This window comes from Balaenoptera borealis (assembly GCF_965194805.1).
Source record: "Balaenoptera borealis genome assembly, chromosome: 18".
NCBI classification, from domain to species: domain Eukaryota; kingdom Metazoa; phylum Chordata; class Mammalia; order Artiodactyla; family Balaenopteridae; genus Balaenoptera; species Balaenoptera borealis.
In genome coordinates, this window is record NC_138877.1 from 65,415,279 (window position 1) to 65,437,859 (window position 22,581).

At 42.9% G+C, this 22,581-nt stretch overlaps 1 protein-coding gene across 8 annotated transcripts in view; it reads right to left on the minus strand.

Annotated features, from left to right (window-relative positions):
- The window catches only part of DZIP1 (DAZ interacting zinc finger protein 1), a 56,253-nt gene extending 42,557 nt beyond the window's left edge, over window positions 1-13,696 (minus strand). For 2 of the 8 annotated variants that reach the window (XM_082366096.1, XM_082366091.1), the window contains exons 1-7: window positions 13,402-13,695; window positions 12,153-12,250; window positions 11,581-11,794; window positions 10,651-10,891; window positions 9,974-10,537; window positions 4,132-4,216; window positions 1,216-1,343 (exon numbers count right to left, since the gene is read on the minus strand). In XM_082366096.1, the coding sequence (XP_082222222.1) occupies window positions 1,216-1,343; window positions 4,132-4,216; window positions 9,974-10,537; window positions 10,651-10,686 (813 nt within the window). In that variant the 5' untranslated portion in view covers window positions 10,687-10,891; window positions 11,581-11,794; window positions 12,153-12,250; window positions 13,402-13,695. Of the gene's footprint in view, window positions 1-1,215; window positions 1,344-4,131; window positions 4,217-9,973; window positions 10,538-10,650; window positions 10,892-11,580; window positions 11,795-12,152; window positions 12,251-13,401 lie in introns of all 8 variants that reach the window. The other 6 variants (XM_082366098.1, XM_082366097.1, XM_082366095.1 and 3 more) reach the window with 6 other exon arrangements.
- Between the last annotated feature and the right edge of the window lie 8,885 nt (window positions 13,697-22,581).

The window sequence follows — 22,581 nt, forward strand, 5'->3', positions numbered from 1 at the left end:
AAAGGTCATTACATAATGATAAAGAGGTCAATTCGTCAAGAAACTATAACAATTGTAAATATATATGCATGAAGCATTGGAGCACCTAAAATATATAAAGCAAATACCAACAGAATGAGAAGGAGAAATAAACAACAATACAATAATAGTAGGGGGATTTTAATATCCCACTCTCAACAATGGGTCATCCAGACAGAAAATCAATAAGGAAACACAGGAGTTGAACAACACTATAGACGAAATGGACCTGAAAGAGATATGCAGAACATCCTATCCAATAACAGCAGAATACACATCCATCTCAAGTACATACAGAATATTCTCCAGGATAGATCATATATTAGGTCATAAAACAAGTATTAACAAATTCAGGAAGACTGACTTTATATCAAGTATTTTTTCTGTCCACAATGTTATGAAACTAGAAAACAGTAACAGAAGGAAAAAGTGAAATTTCCAAATAACTGGAAATTAAACAACACACTCTTGCATGACTAATGGATCAAAGGAAAAATCAAAAGGGGAATCAAAAACATCTTGAGACAAATAAAATGGAAACACAACATACCGAAACTTATGGGATGTATTAAAAACTTCTCTAAAAGGAAAGTTTATAGCTATAAACGCCTACATGAAGAAAAAAGAAAGATCTCAAATAAGCAACCTAACATTGTACCTCAGAGAACCAGAAAAAAAGAACAAATTAAGTCCCAAGTTAGCAGAAGGAAGGAAATGATAAAGGTTAGAGCAGAAATAAATGAAATACAGGATAAGAAGACAATAGAAAAGATTAAAAAAACTAACAGTTGATTTTTTGAAAAGATAAACAAAACTGACAAACCTTTAGCTAGACTAACAAAGAGAAGAAAGAGGACTCAAATAAATAAAATTATAAATGAAAGAGGAGACATTACAACTGATACTACAGAATTACAAAGGATCATGATAGCCTACTATGAACAATTACATGCCAACAAATTGGACAATCTAGAAGAAATAAATTCCGAGAGATATACAACCTACCAAGATTGAATCATGAAGAAAGAGAAAATCTGAACAGATGAATAACGAGTAAGGAGATTGAATCAGTAATCAAAACACTCCCAAAAAAGAAAAGCTCAGGACCAGACGGTTTCACTAGTGAATTCTACCAAACATTTAAAAGGAATTAACCCCAATCCTTCCCAACAAATACCTGTTTCTGAATTTACATACCTTAGAGAATCTGACTGCATGGGCACGCTGTGCCGCCTCCAGCTGAGACTTGGTGAGTTGCAGCTGCCCCTTCAACATGTCGATCTCATTCTGGAGCTTGTCAGTCTGTGCCCTTGTCTTATACTCTGCTGCAACAGAAACACCTCGTTAAAATACCATCTCTCAGAAAACCTATCTGAAAACTTTCGGGGTACATCCTCTTGATAAGACAAAGACAAAGGAAACTGCTTTTACTTGGGCTATTACTTTTTTCATGCCGCATGAGCCAACTTTTACTCTCTACTATTCAATATTTATTTTCAGTCCTTCATATTATTGAGCGCTGAATTATTTTTAGCAGATTCTTTCAGCCACTAGATTGAGGTTGGATTATCCTACATAGATAGGGTGAGAGCCCATTCAGGGAGCAAAAATGGTGACAAGGAATAATCCTGGGCTCTTCTTCAAGATGCCTGTCTCAGTCGGAGAAGGGAAGCAATAGGTACCACAGTACTGAAATCTCTATGGTCACCATCCTTCTGGCTCCCACCAAACTCTCCTGAGAGCCTCATCAGTGCTAAGATAAGCAGAGGCTGGCATTCAAAATGCACACTTGGGCCATAACCCATCCATGGGGCAAAAACGAACTACTGAGAAGTTGTTAAAGGGAGCAACAAGTGAAGGGAAGAATACTTATGTACATGTACTTACATGCAGATGTACACATGACTGAATGGATATACATGTGTCTGTGAGTGTAGACATGAAAGGTATGGAAACCAAGGTAGAAAGTCAGAATCTCAAAGATGACCTGAAGAAATAATACTCATTTCAGAGTCTGAAATACTCTCTGAAACGAGTATGAGATAGAATAAGATACTGAAACAGAAGAGAAAGAAGGTCAGTTTCACACTGAAGAATGGTAGGTTAATTAAAATACTTAATCTTCCCAATTTCTCCAATACATTGCTAAATTGTATCAGCAGTCCACGGCTTATAAGTGGAATTTTATGCTGTTCATATTGTTTATACAAAGTTTAGCTGTTTCCTAAATAAATCTATTTGTCGGAAATAGGCAGGAATGGAAACAAACTGGCCCAAAAGGGAGGGGAAAGCAGGCACTGAGTAACAAGCTAGAAGTACACACGTCTAGATACCGAGAACATTTAAGATTGTAATGGGAACTTCTGTGGGTTACTGTGGCAATCAGCAGAATGCTTTGATCTGCTCATGGAGAAACAGACCTTGCATTCTTTGCTCCTGAGAACATTTAAATTAGTAGGAAACCTGGTTCCATGGTAAGCCTCCGACCTCCTGCTTCTTCAATTTACCCCTCTATACACTGGCTAATTCACATTGGCACCCAAACACATCTTAGTATCTCCCACCTCAAACAAGACAAAAATTTTCCCTTGGTCTCATATTTCCCTCCAGGCACTGCCTCCTGTCCCAGCAAACGTTACTGACATAAATGTCTGTAATGGACATGACCACTTCCTTGCCTGATTCCCAGCTCACTCCAATCCAGCTTTCATCCCCAATAATTCACTGAAGCCATGTCAAGGTCACCAACAGTCACTGTGACAATAACGGTCAATTCTAGGTCTTCCTCTTACTCCCGTGCCTCAAGATCATTCGGTGTAACTGTCTCCTTCTTGAAACACTCATGCCCCTTGATTTCCATGACAACATACGTCCCAGCTTCCCTCCTGCCTCCATCACTGTGATTTCTCACTCTCCTCAGCTGTTCCTCCTGAGCTCCTCGTGTGGGGCTGGCCCTAGCCGTCTTCTCTTCTCTAAGTGATCTTATCCAGCCCAGTTCTGCTAACGACTCCCAGGTTTTATCTCCAGCCTGGGCCTTCACTTTGACCTCCAGACCTCCAGCATCTCCACTTGCATGGCAACTGTACGTGTGACTTAATTGTACCCGCGGCCAACACAAATTCTCCATTCTCCTTCCTCCCTCAATCTGCTCCACTCCTGGTCTGGCCCTCAGTAAACATGACAGCCATTCACCCAAAGGTATAGGACAAAAGCCCAGGATCATCTTCACTTCATCTCTTGATCTCACGTTGAGTCACATCTCTGTGGCCTCTGCTCTGCGTCCAGAATAAATCTTCTCCATCTCCACTTCTCCCACCTTCCCTGGTACCGTCCTGGTCCAGCTGCCACCTTCTCTCACCTGGGCTACTCATGCAGCCTCCTCACCCTCCCAGCTGCCTCCACCTCTGCCCCTACAGTCTGTTCCCCAACTGCAGCTAGAGGGGTCATTTTAAGGTACAAATTAGATCATGTCCCCACAACTTAAAATCCTCCAGTGGCTTCCCTTACGCTTATTAAATCACCCACATGCCCACCCAGGGTGTTCAAGGCCCTATGTGACCTAGTCCCTTCCTAACCCACCACTACCTTGCTTACCCTGCTCCACCAACCTTCTATCTGTTCCCCAAACACGCCGTGTCCTGCCTCTTCCTCACACACCCTCACAATGCGAGTTCCCCTTGCCTGGGATATACATTTCCCAGATTTCCCGCAGGCTGGGACCCCAGCATCATTCTGGTTTCTGATCAAATAGCGCCTCCTTCATGAGGAGTCACTAGGAGTCACTCTCCATCCCATTCTCCTACTTTATGTTCTTCATTGCACTTGCCACCATTGGAAAAGAATCACTCATTCATTTGTTTAAATGTGAATGCTCCATCCCTCCCATTAGGGTGTAAGAGAGCCAGACAGGGTCTGTCTTGCTTATGGCTGTACCCCCGACCCCTAAGGCGGTGCGTGGCACATAGTAGGGGATCAATATTAACTAAATGAGTGAACAAGGACTATGACACTTTCTTTTAAAAGGACTGAGAGATGCTTTGGACCATGTCTCACTGAAAAAAGAAAAAGGTACCAGAAAGGAAACAGATCTTTGAAGTAGCGCTCACGACTTACCAAGATGAGAATCTTCGGGGTGGCGGCGCTGAATATGACTTTGTAGAAAAGCTTGGTTCATAAAGGCCTTGTCACAAAAACGGCACTGAAAAGGAGAGAGCGACAAATCCAGGTGTCTGTAACAAGTGCCCTTCCACCTAATTTGAATTAAAATTTGGGTACCTGAAGCACTATCTCTTGCGCGCTTTCCCCCCAAAGTTCCCACCCTGGCAAGTGATACTGAAAGCATAACTAAAAAGACATTAAAACCAGGGTGTTTTTCCCAAACTGAACACAGGACAGTGAAAGCCATCTCTTGACAGTTAAAGTAGCCCATCTTGGCGGTTTCTGGAACCCCTGATACTGCCCCTGTTAAGACTGGTGGTTCACAGCCCGCCAGCATCAACTTGTTCATGACACTCCAGTCATGCCAGCCTCTTCCTGTCCCTCAAGCAAGCCAGCCTCAGACCCTTTGCATTGGCTGGTCCCCTGCCCGAATCTTCCCCAGACCTTCCCATGACTGGCTCCTTCTCGACATTCAAGATGTCATTTACGGAGCATCTTCCACGCTGGGGCTGAGCTGCGCGTCCTCAGCAAATCATCCTGGATGAGCCTCCTGACAGGCACTGTCCCATCACACTGTCTTGTTTTCATCATTGTACATCTCACCAGTTAATATTTTCAGGTTTATTTACTTCACTTGCTTATTGTCTCCTGCCTAATCCCTCTAGGTTCTAGCATGTCAGCTTCCTGAGAGCATGAACTCTTTTCTCTCTTATTCATAGCTTTATCCCCGGAGACCAGCATTAAAAAATCACTGAGCACATGCTTAGAAATATTTGGCCTCCTAAAATGAATTTACTGGGAAAAAAAATCAATCCTACCAATATCTCTATTCTCTACTTTAACACAATTTTTAAGCAAAAAATTCAACTTGTTTCATCTATATCCTCCCCCCTGGATTACTCTGAAGTAAATCCTGGATACTGTATATATTTGTCAGTATTTCAGAATCTATCTCCAAAAGGATATTCTTTTAACACAATCATAATATTATTATCCCAGCTTTTAAAATGTGAAAATTAATTTCTTAATTATCAACAAATATCCAACCATTTGTTTATTTTTTCCCCAATATTTCACACATTGTCTTAGAAAACATTTTTGCAGTTTGTTGTGAATCAGGATCCAAATAAGGTCATATCCTGCAACTGGTTGTTTTGTCTCTTAATTCTGTTTTTGTCTATAGGCTGAGCCTCCAAGCTCCTTTTCCTTATAATTCTTTTGTTGAAGAAACTGAACATTTGTCCTGCAGAGTTACTCTCAGTCTGGATTTTGCTGTTTCATCTCTATTGTGCTATTTACAAGTTCTCCTATTCAGCTTTTGCCTTACTCTTAATCAGTATAATTGCATCAGAAAACTTTAGGTTCTAATTTCCCAGAAAATTAACATTATGGCATATTTCTCAGCATTACATTTCAGAGGATCTTTACAGCATCTTTTACGACTTCTCTGCTCATGAGGACTGTTCTTGTTTCCTCACAACAGTTTAGGGACTGCCCACACTGGCTCGGGTGTAAGTGTGGCTCTTGGGCTACACACAGCACTGGAGAAAGGAAAGGAAGAGGAAACATGGAAGTGTAACTTTTAATTTCTCAAAATAGAAAATATGTATTTTAACTATTGCAATAATACAGAAGACTCATGAGCTCAGGGTAAGAAGGGGCTCATACTCCAAAAAGAAAAGACTGACATTTTGACTACATCAACATGAAAAACTTCTATGACAAAAATACCAAAACAAAGTTAATAGGCTTCTGGTTTCTGGATCTGCATGTAAGGAGCTTGAAAATTGCCACTCCATCCTAACAACAAGGAAAAAGCTGAACAGACTGAAAAATCCACAACTCTTCTTGGATCTGTAAGAGAGGGGAGGACACAGGGCAAACCACTGCCCCTGAGTGTGCTTTTCAACACTGCACTTTAAGTCCTCGCTAATGTAATAAGGCAAGAAAAAAATTAAAAGATATACAGATGGGAAGGAAGACACAGAACTGTCTTTGTTTGCAGATGACATGATCGTCTATGTAAAAAATCCAAAAGAATTGACAAAAAACTCCTGGAACTAATAACCAGGTATAGCAAAGTTGCAGGATACGAGATTAATATACAAAAGTCAACTTCTTTCCTATATACCAGTAATGACCAAGTGGAATCTGAAATTAAAAACGTAATAACATTTACATTAGCACCCCCCAAAATGAAATACTTAGGTCTGTTGATAATGGGGGAAACTATGCATGAGTAGGGGCAGGAGATATATGGAAACTTTTTGTACCTTCCCCTCAATGAACCTAAAATTGTTCTAAAAGAAAAAACTTAAGTTCACACAAAAACCTGCAAGTGAATGTTTATAGCAGCATTATTCATAATAGCCAGATACGGGTTCCAGGCAAGATATCCTACAAAAGTAAAAGGTTAACAGACTCTGATTCATGTACACCATGGAATACTAGTCAGTTTTTAAAAAATGAATGGATTAGTGATACCTGAAACAACTGGTCTATCAGGCCCCAAATCCAAAACTATCTGATCTACCATCACTGGGATTAAAACATACTTTATAATAGATCTTACAGTAATTAGAAACTTAATAAAAGTCAGATCATTCTTTACAATGTGAAATAGCAGGAGGTTCAGAAATCCTACTTATTGCACAAAGATTCTGCCTTAGAAATAATAAAGTTCCCTTTCAGGGTAAGAAGGTGGGAAGGAATTCTACGTCACCTAGAATCAAATTTCTCCATTAATAAGATAATTATAAAACTTTAAAAAATGCTTTAAAAACTTTATCCTATAACCCTTTGCATTTTCTTAAAAAAATAGTTTTAAATATATGATAAATATGTTTGATATACAGATGAATGATATAAAGTTCTATTTCAAAGGAGTTCCCTTAAAGCATCTTTAGGACAGAAAGTGACATAATGAATTAAGAAAAATTAGGTACTATGAACTATTCATAGAAAGGAATCTGATACTCTTTCCATGACAACCCCAGGGATATAATATGTCAAATTATGTTCAGTGTACTTGGTTTCAGAATGTTGACTACATGTAGGTTGTATGCTATGTAAAACATGTAAATGTCCTAATACCACTTCTATCCAAAATCATTAAAAATTTAAAAATACTTAGTGTAATGGAATTAACACAAGAACTCAGGATTCCTTTACCTAAATGAGTAGGATGGAGGTTTCTGATTCCTCCAGATGTTTTTTAAGACCTCTCAAAGACAACGACGGAGAATAGGAGATAAAGATTTTCACTATGCCCACTAAGAGCTAGGCCCTGTCACATCACTATCTTTTTAAATTTCCATGGCAACCACTTTATCCATGAAGAAATCAAAGCTCAGGAAAGTTAAGCTGCAACCTTATTGGTTGCACAGTTTGACCCATGTCTCTCTGACAGCAAAATGCATGATTTTTTTTCCTCCCCAACACTCATCTCCAACACCAAGGGGCTCAATAATTGGAACAAGGGACAGAAATTCACTGACAGATTCCAAAATCTATCTGTGTTGCTGAAGGGTGGGGAGGAATCTGAGTCTTCCAGCTGTGAAAATAAAAGGTCTTCTTAGAGTCTAAGTCCTATTATAATCCACTGGAATTTTTTAATTTTTAAAGTTTTAAAAATAATTTGATAGCCAGATCACTGGTACACACTGGCCTTTACACATGGCCATCAAACTTCCCTGGCTGTTGGGGGTTTCTATTTAAAAAAAAATTCACACCGCAGACTAAAGTCAAATAACTATTTAAACAAAATCAATTGACTTCCCATAAATTTTACTATAGGCCAAATATCCCTAGCTTATGAATCTGTAACAAAGATTATAACACTGTGGAATCCCTGCTAGCTTACATGCCAACTATTCTTAGCAGCAGTCTTTGACTACCCCTCCCTGAAACTGATTCTCACAGCATCTCAGCACTGTGACCTCTGGCCTTCTGGTCTGAGGATTCATAAAGAGATAGGTCACAGGTAGCCACAGCTCACTACAGGGAAGCCACTGCAGAAATCAACATCCACTTGTTGGATGCTATTTACTGAGCTTTCCTCATGCTATACATGCATTATCTCACGGGATTCTCAGAGCAACCCTACTACTAGTATTCTCATTTTCCAGATGAGGAAACTGAGGTTGAGAAGTTAAAAGACTTGCACAGAGGAATAGGTGGAATTCAAACCCAGGTAGTCTAACTCCGGAGTTGTCACCCTAAAGGCTCTCACTGCTCAAGAACTCCATAAAGAGACAATGGCAAGTCACTTAATAGAGGGCAGAGTATACGTGTACTACATTAAGTAGGAAAAGGTGGTGTGGTCATTCCTACCTCTTCTTGGCCACACCTGGGCACACCATACAGCTACCACCGCCATTCAGAGAGTCTGAGTGGCCAAGAGTTGGCAGGTGTCACTCATTTGATAAAAGTGAACCATTACTTTTTTATCCTCCTATTATCATTCACATTTGAAAATCTTTACTTACAAACAGCTATTTTTATGATAACCAAAAGAATGAAAAAAAGTTTATAAACATAAAATTTTTATGTTACAGGTTTTAATGTTTCACTGAATAATACCAAAGCCAGGTAAACTTTTTTTAATGTTTTAAACAGAACCTATTCTATCCATTTTACGATAAATACATTTAAAGAGCCATCTCAGCACTATTTATAAGTATTTAGTTTTTAAATAGCATTTATGAAACAAATAGGCAATTAGCGACATCAGGTATCATTGGATGACTATACCTAAAGGTTGTATACCCAAGGCTAAACATTAAGACTTTCTAACAGCATTCTTTCCCAACTGTTCACCTAGTTTAAGTACACTTCTCTCAAGGCTCCTGTTGGGTCAGTCCTAAGCACTATTAACCTCACTGTTTTCTGAGCCCTACACCCAGTTCTCCACACTCACTCCTGCTTTGGCTCCACCATTACCTAAATCCACTAAGGCCTTTTAAGTCCTATTTAGCCAAAATGACTGGAATGTAGGGGTGTGAAATCAATCTTGTCAGTCTATTGCTTACTTTGATATCTTCATCAAACATTCTTTGCTTCTTCCATCTAACCAATAAAAAAGATAAATATGCTGATTTCTGTTACACACAAAAATTACAATATTTATCTTGGGTTCTAACCCCTAACAGTTGGGAGATTAAGAACAAAAAGGCAAAATTTTAAAATTTTTAAAATAGTATTGTTATATCAGCAAGTATTCTCCTGCTTAGGAAATATACACATTGAAATATTTAGGAGTCTCCAACTCACTGCCAAATGGTTCAAAAGTAATAGTATGATATAGAGACAGAGAAAATAAAGCCAATGTGGCAAATGTTAATAATTGGTGTAAGGAAGTTTTTGCACTGATCTTGTAATCTTTCTGTAAATTTAAAAATATTTCAAAATTTAAAAATGAGGAAAAAAATCCACAAATTTAAGCATTCCATATCATTTGGGGCCCGAGCTCAACAGCAATTTGTACCTGGTTTATTTTTCATTACACCGATTAGGAGGAAGAAACAGTTTCTTAAACAACCAGCTTTTAGATAATTCAATAAAGCACTGCAGACAACGTTACTTAATTATTAACCCTATGTTAGTCTACACAAGGTAATGAACCATGTTACCTGTTGGTTAAAATTACTCTTTCGCTTAAATATATGCTGTTTCTTCTAATTTAGAGTACAAATCAAAAAAAAAAAAAAAAAAAGTCGGTGCAATAGGAAAGGACTCTCAATATCCCAGCCAGTAGGAATTGAGGGTTTTATTGGATCATCACAAGGCAGCTTCCCACCTGGTAATAGCTGGCCTTGGCCTCAATCATCAGCTGCTGGGTGGAGATCAACTTTTTCCTGCGTTTACACTCTTCCTTGAGTAACTTGATCTCGCCGGCCTGCCTGGTGAGGAGCTTCTTGCTCTGCTCGCTCTCGGCCAGGCTCAGGCGCAGCCGCTCCTCCAGGTCGTGCAGCTGCGAGGTGAGGAACTCCTGCGAGTGCAGCAGGTACTCGATGGTGAGCTGCGCCAGGCGGATGAGCTTCAGCAGCACCGGGTCCACCCCCGACTGGCAGTGCGGGCACTTCTCGTCCTCCAGCTTGCAGAAGGTGATGTTCATGATGTTCTCCTGCAGCGTGAGCACGTCCACGGCGCCCGCCACCTTGTCCACGTCGATGGCGCTCAGCCGCCGCCAGTCGACGCTCTCCAGCCGCGGGCGGAACTGGAAGAAGGGCAGGGGCCCCGAAGCCGCGCTGGGGGGGCCGCAGGCCATGGCGGCCCCGCCCGCCGCGGCGGCGGCGGCGGCGGCGGAGGCTGGTCTCTCCAGGCTGTTGGCGAGCGGGTAGTAGACGTGCTTCTGAAAGGGCTGCGGGAAGGAGAGAGAATGGGGGAGGCGGAGCGGGCTGCGAGTTCTGTGGAGTCCCCGCCGCCCCAGCCCGGCAATCGGCAGGCGGGCATCCCTGGCTTGCCGCCTCTTACCATGCTTGGAAGCAAATCCTCCGCCTCTGCCGGCATCGGAGGAGGGGGCAGTCCCGTCTCCCAGGCCCGGACCGCCTCCCGGGCCGCCGCCGCCCCACCCCTCGGAGCGAGAGAAGGCCGGGTCCCGGGCGGCGGCGGCCTAAGGCCTGGGCGTCCGGGCCGTTGTTATGGCAGCGCCCCGGGCGTGGACCTGGAGCAAAGTGCAAGCCGGCCTGCGCGCGGTCAGCGTGCGCCCAGGGCCCTGCGGGACCAAAGAAGAACTCGTCGTGGGCCAGCCGAGGACACACCGGTCCACCTCGGGAGGGCACACTTCCTGAGCGCCGGCTCGCCGGGCACCACCTTGCAAGTCTCTAAGGCGTGCGGAGCCACATCCAAGCTGCCAGCCTCTGATCCTCGCCTTAGGTTTTTGAGATTAGACAGAACCATTCATCCTCCTCTTTCACGCACAACTCGGAAAACGTGAAGCAACAAATCTATGTAAAATTAAATGGGATGGAGGGGGGCCTAGCTGCAAAAGGGCACGAAGACACTTTGGGGTATAATAAAAAATGTTCTCTATTTTGATTGTCTTGTTGATTACCCGGGCATATACATTTTTCAAAACTCACTGAATGGTACACTGAAAATTAACGGTGCATTTTGTACATTATACTTCAATAAAGTTGTTTTAAAAATTAAATTTGTAGTGTAGTTAATTATATTCGATGGAAGGCTTCCTAAATTTCTTACATCCAAGATACTTTTTTAAATGGAGTCTTTCTTCCTCTCTGGGTTGCCCACCTAGATATAACATTCGGATAGAATTTCAACCCAAAGAACTTCCCCAAATATGTAATACCTTACTTGTCTTTCCAAAAGGATACGTTTTTCAAAATGTGAAGATAAAGACAATTATGTGGAGGGGGAACTTTACAGGGCCCTGGTATTTACCTTACAAACTTGTGTGGCAGCTGCATTCTGTTTTCTGGAGAGGCTAAACTATTTCTAGCAGCAACTCGTAGGCCTCAGGCCTCTCATTCTCGAGGTCTTCTGGGAGCTGCCTGTGGTTACCATAGAGATGGATGAACTGAGGAAAAGCCAGCCATTCCTCAGTCCACCGGGGAATCCCTGCTTGGACCAACCATCAGGAAAATTTTTGTCTCTCCTAACAGCCAAAGAACAGAAGAAACGAAAATACAGTTCAGAGTAACTGGAAGCAAACTTGTAATGTCAAACATTTCTAGCCCTTTCTAGACACTGAGAACTAGATATAAGCCCACAGGAAAGCATCCAGAAACTAGGCATACACTTCATAAGACTTCATAGAAGCCGTGCATCCAAATAATTTTGAACGGGATTTTTAAAGAAAAAGAGCTATTATCGATTAACTACAGCCAGCATGACAGTCTTAAAGATCTAGCTTCAAAGTCTGATTCTTCCATTTGCTTGCTGCCTGACCTACAAGTTACGGCAGCCCTAGGCTTCAGTTTCCCAGTCTGTTAAATAGACGTCAGGATACCGACCTGGCAGGTCTATGTACCCTGGACTCCATCCACTGGGCTGCAGGATCAGCGGGAACAAGGGCCGTAGTCTCTCTTGCTCACCGTTATATCCCCAGCACCTGGCATAGATCAGGCACGGAGAGGCGCGTTAAGAATTTGCCAAAAGGACACGTGGATAAAAAATGATCCGAATGAGGAGCTTCCCCTGTGGCTCAGTGGTTAAGAATCCGCCTGCCAATGCAGCAGACACAAGTTCGATCCCTAGTCCGGGAAGATCCCACATGCCGCGGAGCAACTAAGCCCGTGCGCCACAACTACTGAGCCTGTGCTCTAGAGCCCGTGAGCCACAACTACTGCGCCCGCATGCTGCAACTACTGGAGCCTGAGTGCCTAGAGCCCGTGCTCTGCAACAAGAGAAGCCACCGCTGCGATGAAGAGTGGCCCCCGCTTGCCGCAACTAGAGAAAGCCCTAGCACGAAACGAAGACCCAACACAGCTAAAAATAAATAAATAAATAAAGTAGCTATTAAAAAAAAAAAAAGATGACATGTTAAAAAAAAAAAAAAGTGAAGCCACCGCACCACAAGGAAGACTAGCCCCCGCGGGCCGCCAACTAGAGAAAGCCCAGGGGCAGCAACAAAGACCCAGACAAAAATAAATAAATTAATTAAAAAAAAAAAAAAAGAATGATCCGAATGAATTAGGCGCTTAGGAAACGTCAGCTCCCGGCCCCTGTCCCTCTTATTTCCTGTGCCCCAGGCTCTGGGTCCAAACCCTTGAAACTTAGGGGTCTATCCGCGCGCTCCCACTGCATTCGGGGGAGGAGGCGCGCAGGGCTCGAGGCGCCCATCTCCGTTCGCCGCCACCACTCCGGCCCCGAGCGCCGCGCCGTTGGCCACCCTCGCCCCCCGGCTGAGTCGCAAGATGGCCGGAACAGGAAAGAAGGGGGCTCGCTTTCCCGTTCCCTCTGCAGGGCCGCCAGCCAGAGCGCAGCGCCTCCCGCCCCGGGCGCACCATGGGGACGACCCGCCGAACCCACAAAGACAAAGGCCGGGGAACGCGGGCTCCAGAACGCGGGCTCCAGTGGGGCCTCGGCGCCGCCCCTTAGAAGGCAAGCAAACGGGGGAGTGGGGGGCTGCGGCAGCCAGGCCAGCGGGGTCTGCAGCGCCTCGGCTCGCAGCGGGAAAAGAGGAAGGAGGGCCCGGCTTCGCGGGCACCCAGAGGCCCCGGCCTCCCCTGGGCGCCTGGCGCACCCCTGACCTCGACTCACCCCAGCTGCGCGCTCCAGGGCGGGCGCCGGGCGCTGCAGGCGGACAGGGCCGAGGCTGGGGACGCAGGCTCCGGGGGCGCTGCTGGCGCGGGCGGGCCCGTGGAGGCCGAGGAGCAGCCGGGCGGGAAGCGGCGGGCCAGATCCTTCTTCCAGGACGCAGGATGAGGCCTGTCTGTTCTGGGAAAGTTGTAGCGAGGCTAGCCGCCTGGCGCCTCTCCGGGCCCTCCCAGATTCCCGGCCACGGGCGCCTCGGGATCCCCCACCCCCCTCCCGCCCCCTCCCCTCTGCGATCTCCCTCCGGCCTCTTCTCTCTGCCTCCCGGCTCCTCCGGCAGCTGGGCGGGACCGTGCGCGTCTAGACCGCCGCGCGAAAATGCGCTCCGCCAATCCCGCTGTTGGTGCAGACACGTGGTGCCTGGGCGCGCTCTATTGCTGGCGTGGGATGCTAGCCCCAGGAAGACCTTTCAAAGAGAAACCAGATTCACTCCTACCCTGCGGTTAGCCTACCCCCAGCTAGCTAATTTCCCATAGAGGCAGGGGCTTTTTGTTAATTCCTTCTAAGAAGAGATGCATTTTAATCGCAGAAGTCTGCAGATGCAAGAGACCTTGTAGGGCTATCTCATGCAGCCTTGCACTTGAGTGACAGGGAAAACAGGATTGAAGACCATGTGCCGAAGCACACATGGATTTAAACCCATCCAAATTTCGCGTCTCTTTTGGTTATGCCCATTTTAGGACGAAAGGCGTGGATCTCTGTTGGCAGAAAGTTTGTCGGTGGGGGAGAGGGGACGCCCGGGGTCAAGAGTAAGGTGACTGTTTTTTTTTTTTTTTTTTTTAAACATCTTTATTGGAGTATAATTGCTTTACAATGGTGTGTTAGTTTCTGCTTTATAACAAAGTGAATCAGTTACACATATACATATGTTCCCATATCTCTTCCCTCTTGCATCTCCCTCCCTCCCACCCTCCCTATCCCACCCCTCTAGGTGGTCACAAAGCACTGAGCTGATCTCCCTGTGCTATGTGGCTGCTTCCCACTAGCTATCTATTTTACATTTGGTAGTGTATATATGTCCATGCCACTCTCTCACCCTGTCACATCTTACCCCTCCCCCTCCCCATATCCTCAAGTCCATTCTCTAGTAGGTCTGTGTCTTTATTCCCGTCTTGCCACTAGGTTCTTCATGACCTTTATTTTCCCTTAGATTCCATATATATGTGTTAGCATACGGTATTTGTTCTTCTCTTTCTGACTTACTTCACTCTGTATGACAGACTCTAACTCCATACACCTCACTACAAATACCTCCATTTCATTTCTTTTTATGGCTGAGTAATATTCCATTGTATATATGTGCCACATCTTCTTTATCCATTCATCCTATGATGGACACTTAGGTTGCTTCCATGCCCTGGCTGTTGTAAAGAGAGCTGCAATGAACATTTTGGTACATGACTCTTTTTGAATTATGGTTTTCTCAGGGTATATGCCCAGTAGTGGGATTGCTGGGTCATATGGTAGTTCTATTTTTAGTTTTGTAAGGAACCTCCATACTGTTCTCCATAGTGGCTGTATCAGTTTACATTCCCACCAACAGTGCAAGAGGGTTCCCTTTTCTCCACACCCTCTCCAGCATTTATTGTTTATAGATTTTTTGATGATGGCCATTCTGACTGGTGTGAGATGATATCTCATTGTAGTTTTGATTAACATTTCTCTAATGATTAATGATGTTGAGCATTCTTTCATGTGTCTGTTGGCCATCTGTATATCTTCTTTGGAGAAATGTCTATTTAGGTCTTCTGTCCATTTTTGGATTGGGTTGTTTGTTTTTTTGTTATTGAGCTGCATGAGCTGCTTGTAAATCTTGGAGATTAATCCTTTGTCAGTTGCTTCATTTGCAAATATTTTCTCCCATTCTGAGGGTTGTCTTTTGGTCTTGTTTATGGTTTCCTTTGCTGTGCAAAAGCTTTTAAGTTTCATTAGGTCCCATTTGTTTATTTGTGTTTTTATTTCCATTTCTCTAGGAGCTGGGTCAAAAAGGATCTTGCTGTGATTTATGTCATAGAGTGTTCTGCCTATGTTTTCCTCTAAGAGTTTGATAGTGTCTGGCCTTACACTTAGGTCTTAAGGTGACTGTTTTTTAACCTAAAATTGGAACACACGGTCTAACAATGGGGTAAAATTCCATATTTTTAAATAATGCGTAATCCAGAAAGTATGCACATATTTTAACAACCAGGAGGTTGACCCAGATTGAGAAATTTGAGTGCATCTTTTGCAAAATCTTACTGTCTGTTGTAGCAAAATTGTTCTTCACTTAGAAAGGAATAACTTCAGAATTTTTGTTGGATGACAACGTGTTACTGTAAAATGCCTTTCCTTGTGTTTCTCTTTGACTGAATTAACTTTATCGGCTACTTTATTTAGCACAAGGCATCAAAAATAGTAATAGCTCAGAAAGTATTTATGTTGAATTCCTTTCTTGTTTTAGTTTTTACTTAAAATCATAAGACCTAGGACAACCTTAACAGGTTTTTTAAAATTTGTCCAATTTCAATTTAATGCTTAAATTTGAAAGATCCAGGATCCCATAAAAATGCTCTAAAGTAGTATGGCTAAAGATTTCTAGATAGAAATTTCAGGCAGTGTGTGGGAGATATGGCCACTGCTTTGCAAAATCTATATACTCTGTAGCCCTTTGTGGTGTGTGTGTGCATGCCTTAGAGGATAATTGCTTAATTAACATTATTTGATAATACACCATTTGCGTTACCAGTATGCCCATTCCCAACTTTCAGTATATTACGGATCACATATGCAGAATTGGAAGAAATAAGATGAACCAGTTGACCTTGGCATGGCATAGCAGCAATTATACATTCTTGATCCTTTCAAACCTCTTATACCAGTTATCACAGCTGAGCAGGGTGTTGCTATGGTAATTAAATAATTTAAAAATTTTAAATTATTTAGGTATCTGTCTCCTGCATCAGACTATGAGAACCTGACGTGTTCTAGCACACTGAGCACATACTAAGTGCTCAAATAAATATGTGGTTTTTGAAGACAAAAATGATCCTAAAAAAGGAAAATAGAAATATTGGTTACTATTGATCATTTTGTGTAGTTAGTAAATTAAAATGCTATATCTGAATTTATTTCAAATTTTTGTCTTCACTTCTCCTGTTTGAAAACAGCAAGTGTGACAAAATAAAAATTACATTGAGGCAGGCAGTTGGGGATGGTGCTTAGCATGGTATCTATTTATTATTAAACATTACTAGGTCTTATAGGAGTAAAACAAACATTAGATATTCAAAGTGGACTTTGAATCAAAGTAATTAAAAGGTATTAAATCAGACAATACATGTTGTTTCTGCCCTTCGTTTTTGATCACCTGGCTAATGTCTTTTAGTTATAATATCATATATAGTATGCAGAAAAGTGTGTAAGATATATATGTACAGTTTAAAGAATAATCAAATGAACACTTGTATACCCACCCCCCAGTTTAAAACATTCCTAGCATTTTGGAAACTCCTCTTTGTACCTCTCCAATCATATCCCTTTCCATCTTCCTACTTAACAGTTGTCCTAACTTTTGGGTTAAATCATTCCCTTTTCCTTACAGTTTACACATTATATTGTTTACATATTATATAGACAGTATATTATTTACTTTTGAAAAATTGAGTAGCAAGCACAAATTGTGTAAAGATGAGTCAGATGAGTGGCAGGGTCCATACTACCTTTTAAGGCAAGAGGGCTTCCACCCTCGCCTGGCCCTTTAGAAAAGCCCAAGAAGCTAATGGACCTGGTCCTCCCATAGCCTGTGCTCTCGCATTCTAGACCATACTTCATAGAACCTTGGAACTTCCTGCACAAACCGTCCACGCCAACTTTCAGAGCCTCTATGGGCTGCTTCTCCAAGTCCGTCTTCTCAAAGACAGACTGTATTGCTTATGGTTAGGCACATGGGGTGGCCGCAGTCAGCAGACTATTTAGAAGTACTAAATAGCACAGGTACATGGATTGGAAAATATAACCCTAAGGCACACAAGGCCTCTCTCTGGTCGGGATGGTGCCAGGATACAAAAGAGAAGAGTTGCTGCCTGGGAGCTTGACTGAGTCCAAGAATTTTAAATTCAAACCTGGCTTTGCAGCCTCAGCTTCCTTTGAGTAACTTAAAATAAGATGCTGCTGGCAGGTGGTTGTAAGTGTATATTGCAAACTCTAGGGCAACCATTAAAAAATTAAAAAGAGGAATATGATTAATATGTTAAGAGAGGAGATAAATGGAATGTTATAAACTGCTCCATTAAAACCAGAAAAGGCAGGAAAAGAGGGTGAAAAGAAAAGAAAAGAAAGGAAGGAAGGAAGAAAGAAGAATGAATAGAAAACAGTTACAAACATGGAAACTATTAGCCCAATTATATCAATAACCATTTTAGATGTGAATCGTCTAAATAAACCAATTAAAAGATTGTCAGAGTGGATTAAAAAAATTAGACCCAACAGTATGTTACGTATAAGAAACTCACTTCAAATATAAAGACTTAGATTGTTTAAAAGGGATAGAAAAAGGTGCATCACTGATCAAAGGAAATCTGGAGCAGCTCTATTAGTTTCAGACAAAGCAGACCTCAGAACAAGGAAAATGATTAGGGATTGAGAGGAATACTGTATAATGTTGAAGGGGTCAGTGTTCCAAGAAGACATAATCCTTAACATGTATGTACTCAAGAAAGGAGTATGAAAATAAATGAGGCAAAACAGAACTGGAAAGAGAAATAGACAAATCCACAATTATACTTGGACACTTCAACATCCCTCTTCAACAATTAATAGATCAGTTAGGACAAAATTGACCCAAATAGTACTATCAATCAACCTGATCTAATTGGCAATTATAGAATACTCCATCCAACAACAGGAGAATACACGTTCTTCTCAAACTTGCATGGAACGTTCAGAAAGATAGACTACATTCTGGGCCATCAAACACACCTTAACAAATGTAAAAGAATAGAAATCATACAACATATGTTCTCAGACCACAGCAAAATTAAACTAGAAATCAGTAGCAGAAAGATAGCTGGAAAATCCCCAAATATTTGGAGATTAACCAACACACTTCTATATAATACGTGGATCAGAGAAGAACTCTCAAGAGAAATTTTAAAATATTTGGAACTAAATAATAATACAACTTATTAAAATTTGTGGGATGCAGTGAAAATGGGGCTTAGAGGGAAATTTCCTCGTTAGACGTGAGTCCCTAAGTTTGACCGATACCCAAGGGGAGGGGAATCAGGTTTGCCTTTTGAAGGCAGGACGCATCAAGGATTTTGAGGCCATATTTTGGAACTACACCGCAACCAGTACCAGAACCTCCCTTTCTTTGATTGTTCCGTGGTGGCTTAAGTAGAGAAAATGACTTGATGACAGTTTCAATTTACAATTCAATTGAACCATTTACTTGTTGCCTAGAACTGACTAGGGTCTGGAAGATGGGTTCAAAGGCAAAAACAAAAACCCAAACCTAACTCTCATGGAAGGTGGCTCAGTCCTGGTGTTTGTAGTAGGATGGGAGGGGCCCTACAAACCAGGTAAGAACTTGTGGTTTGATGAAATGCCACACTTTGGAGCCCCTGATTAATTTATGGAGGAGAGTCAGACTATTTTTATCAGAATCTGATTGATACGACCATGGTAGGATTACCAGGCTGGCTTTACCTCTGGTAGTTCACAGCCTCTACATGGGCCCAAGTATCTTGGGCTCCTCCCATCCCCCCTGAGATCTGGGAGTCCATTTCAATGGCAGCTCTTGCACCCAGCGTTCCAAGTCTAGAGAGGGCTTTTTGTAAGGAGGAGTCACTTCCCTTAGGAGATGGATACAGAATTTTAGTTCACTACGCTTTCAAGCCCTCTTCCTTTAATGTGTCTTCCTGCTCTGCAGAAGCTAGGAAGCTAACAACTGTGCTAACCAGACTCCTTTCCAGCTCATATTCTGGAAGCAAATTAGTTTCTGCCAATTAGACACACTTTTTTTTTTTTTTTGTAATAAATTTATTTATTTATTTTTGGCTGCTTTGGGTCTTTGTTGCTGCGCGCGGGCTTTCTCTAGTTGCGGCGAGCGGGGCCTACTCTTCGTTGTGGTGCGCGGGCTTCTCATTGAGGTGGCTTCTCTTTGTTGCGGAGCACGGGCTCTAGGCGTACGGGCTTCAGTAGTTGTGGCACGCGGGCTCAGTAGTTGTGGCTCACGAGCTCCAGAGCGCAGGCTCAGTAGTTGTGGCGCACGGGCTTAGTTGCTCCGCGGCATGTGGGATCTTCCTGGACCAGGGCTCGAACCTGTGCCCCCTGCACCGGCACGCGGATTCCTAACCACTGTGCCACCAGGGAAGTCCAAGACACACTCTTGAATGATTTGAACGACAGAAAAGAGACAGAAGAGATTTTCCTGCTGTAATTTTTGCTGGCAAGCAAGGTCATGAGCATCAGAGTGTCAATGGGTAAAGGCGGCAGCTGAATTCCATGTCTCATCACTTTCAACATGTCAAGTGGCTGTTGAAACAGCAGTGACTGCACTGCCTTTTTTATCAGAGGATCAAACTCCTGAGCTTAACAGTCCCAGTGCTGCCTCTCCCCACCCCACACTGCTCTAGCCCTTTGCATGATCTTGCAAGTATCTAATTGGGTGCAAATACCTTGCAGCTTTAACTACCTAGAGTGGCTTCGACTTCCTACAGTAAAACCATTACTGATACCCTTTTTATTATTAAAGTAAACATTTATATCAAAGGTGTGGTGAGGAGGTGCCTGGACTAGATGAGCATAAACTATCCAATCCTTTATTCCCTTTTCCTGAAGTCTTTGAATTCCTTCCTCTACTTGTTAAGGGATTTCTGACTTTGAGAATGTAATGGATTGTGGGACAAAGTTCAGTGAACATTTACATTGAAGTCTTTCCCCCAACTTGTCATACACTGCATACACAACCTCTGGGAAGGGTCCATATCTACCTATACATTCATCCTGATCCAAAATAGGGACCGTGCTCCTTGATCTAGAAACCTCAAAATCTGTTCCCACAGGACTTCCCTAGTGGTGCAGTGGTTAAGAACCTACCTGCCAATGCAGGGGACACGGGTTTGAGCCCTGGTCCGGGAAGATCCCACATGCTGCGGAGCAGCTAAGCCCGTGTGCTACAACTACTGAGCCTGTGCTCTAGAGCCCGTGAGCCACCACTACTGAGTCCACGTGCCACAACTACTGAAGCCTGCACACCTAGAGCTCGTGCTCCACAACAAGAGAAGCCACCGCAATCAGAAGCCCGCGCACCGCAACGAAGAGTAGCCCCTGCTCGCTGCAACTAGAGAAAGCCCGCGCACAGCAACGAAGACCCAACGCAGACAAAAATAAATAAGTAAAATAAATAAATTTATTAAAAAATATCTATTCCCACACACATTCTCCGAATTTGGGGGAGATATACATTAGCAAATTCCTACAATGTCTAGGTTTCTAACTCTTCCATACCAATGTTCGGGATTGTCTCACCCGTGCTCCCCACCCCCCAGGCCATGCTAAATTTGTATTCTAGTTGCCATAGCAATAGTGTGGCTTGGCTCCTGAGAGGGGACTAATCAGTTCTCACATACAAAGGTGGTAAAGCTTCCTTGGCCAAAGAAAGCAGAGTGGGGAGTTATTTCAGGCTGGTTTGAGGACTTCAAATCCTCCACCTCAATTGCTCTCAAACTTTCATCAGAGTCTGCTGGAAGATAGAACACAGATAGCTGTGCCCACTCCTAGAGTTTCTGATTTAGTAGGTCTGGGCTGAAGCTAGAAATTTTGCGTTTCTAACAAGTTCCCAGTTGATGCCACTAGTCTGGGGACCCCACTTTGAGAACCACTGCATTCAGTCTTACGTATCCTCTTAGATGTTGCCCTTTCCATTTGTCAGGGTCCACTGTCTTCTGATCAGTTCTCCAACCTTCATAGGAAAAGACTTAGGACAACTGTGAACCCAACTCACAAAATCCGTTTCTGGGTTTGGTTTTGTGTGTCCACAGTCTTACAGCTTTAGATAAAAAAATTGCTTCTTTTCATCAAAGTCACAGAAAGAACTGGAATATTGCCAAGGTGAAGTTTGGAGAGTTGATCTTTTTCTCTTGTTTTAAGTTATACATAAGATGAAAAAAGTTCAGTATGCCTAGTTGTCCAGCATTCTTCATCCCTTTAAATTGATCAGTGGCAACCACTACTTAGCCCCAACCTTAGTGGACAAACTGTTCCAGTGAATGTTAATGGGAGTCTCAGATTCTTTTACCTCATATTAGCCAAATAAGTAATTCCAAACATGCCACATTTTCCCAAGAGTGCTTGTTCTCAGGCACCAATTTCCATATTAGTTAAGTTTCTCCGCTTGTCAGCAACAGAAAATGATTCTGTTAACTGAAAGGGATGGGGTTATTGACAGGATATTGGATAGCTCATAATATCAAAGGAGAAAGTGAACAATCAGCCCTCATGAAAGACAGTAACCAGCTGAGCTCCAGGGTTCTATGTAACTCAGCCATGGGGTAACCCCAGACCAGGGTTCTACGTAACTCAGGGCAATCTCACTGCCACAAAGAAAATTCGGCCCCATCTACCTTGAGCCCTTTGAAATTCTGCTCAAGATTCAAATTCCTGTGAGAGAGAATGTGATGGACCTACTTAGCTTGGGTCATGTTTCTGATGGGTCCCTCTGGTGGAGGTGGCAGCAAAAGGAGCTGTGATGGAGAAACGCGTCAGTGGTACAAAACTGCCAGGAGCGGGGAGTGTCAATTCCCAAAAGGAAGCTATTCCATGCAGAAGAGTGAAAGATACATGTATCTAGTATGAAGAACATCAACTCTCCCCGTTTATTACCTACTCTCTGATCCGGCCTTTAGGAAAGGTATCCTGATGCTTTCTTCAAAATGTTCTCTTCCTAAAGATTCAAGATTTGAAGATACATACAAGGCAGAACAAAAGACAGCACCTTTATATCCCTTTGAATAATCTGGATTTCTCTCTCCCAGGGAGGTACTTTGCCCCTCACCTATAGTTTCTCCATCCGGATTCTGGGATCTTAGCTTCCTTCATTCAGATTCTAGGATCCTAACCAGCTCCATAAGACAGGACAGTCATTGT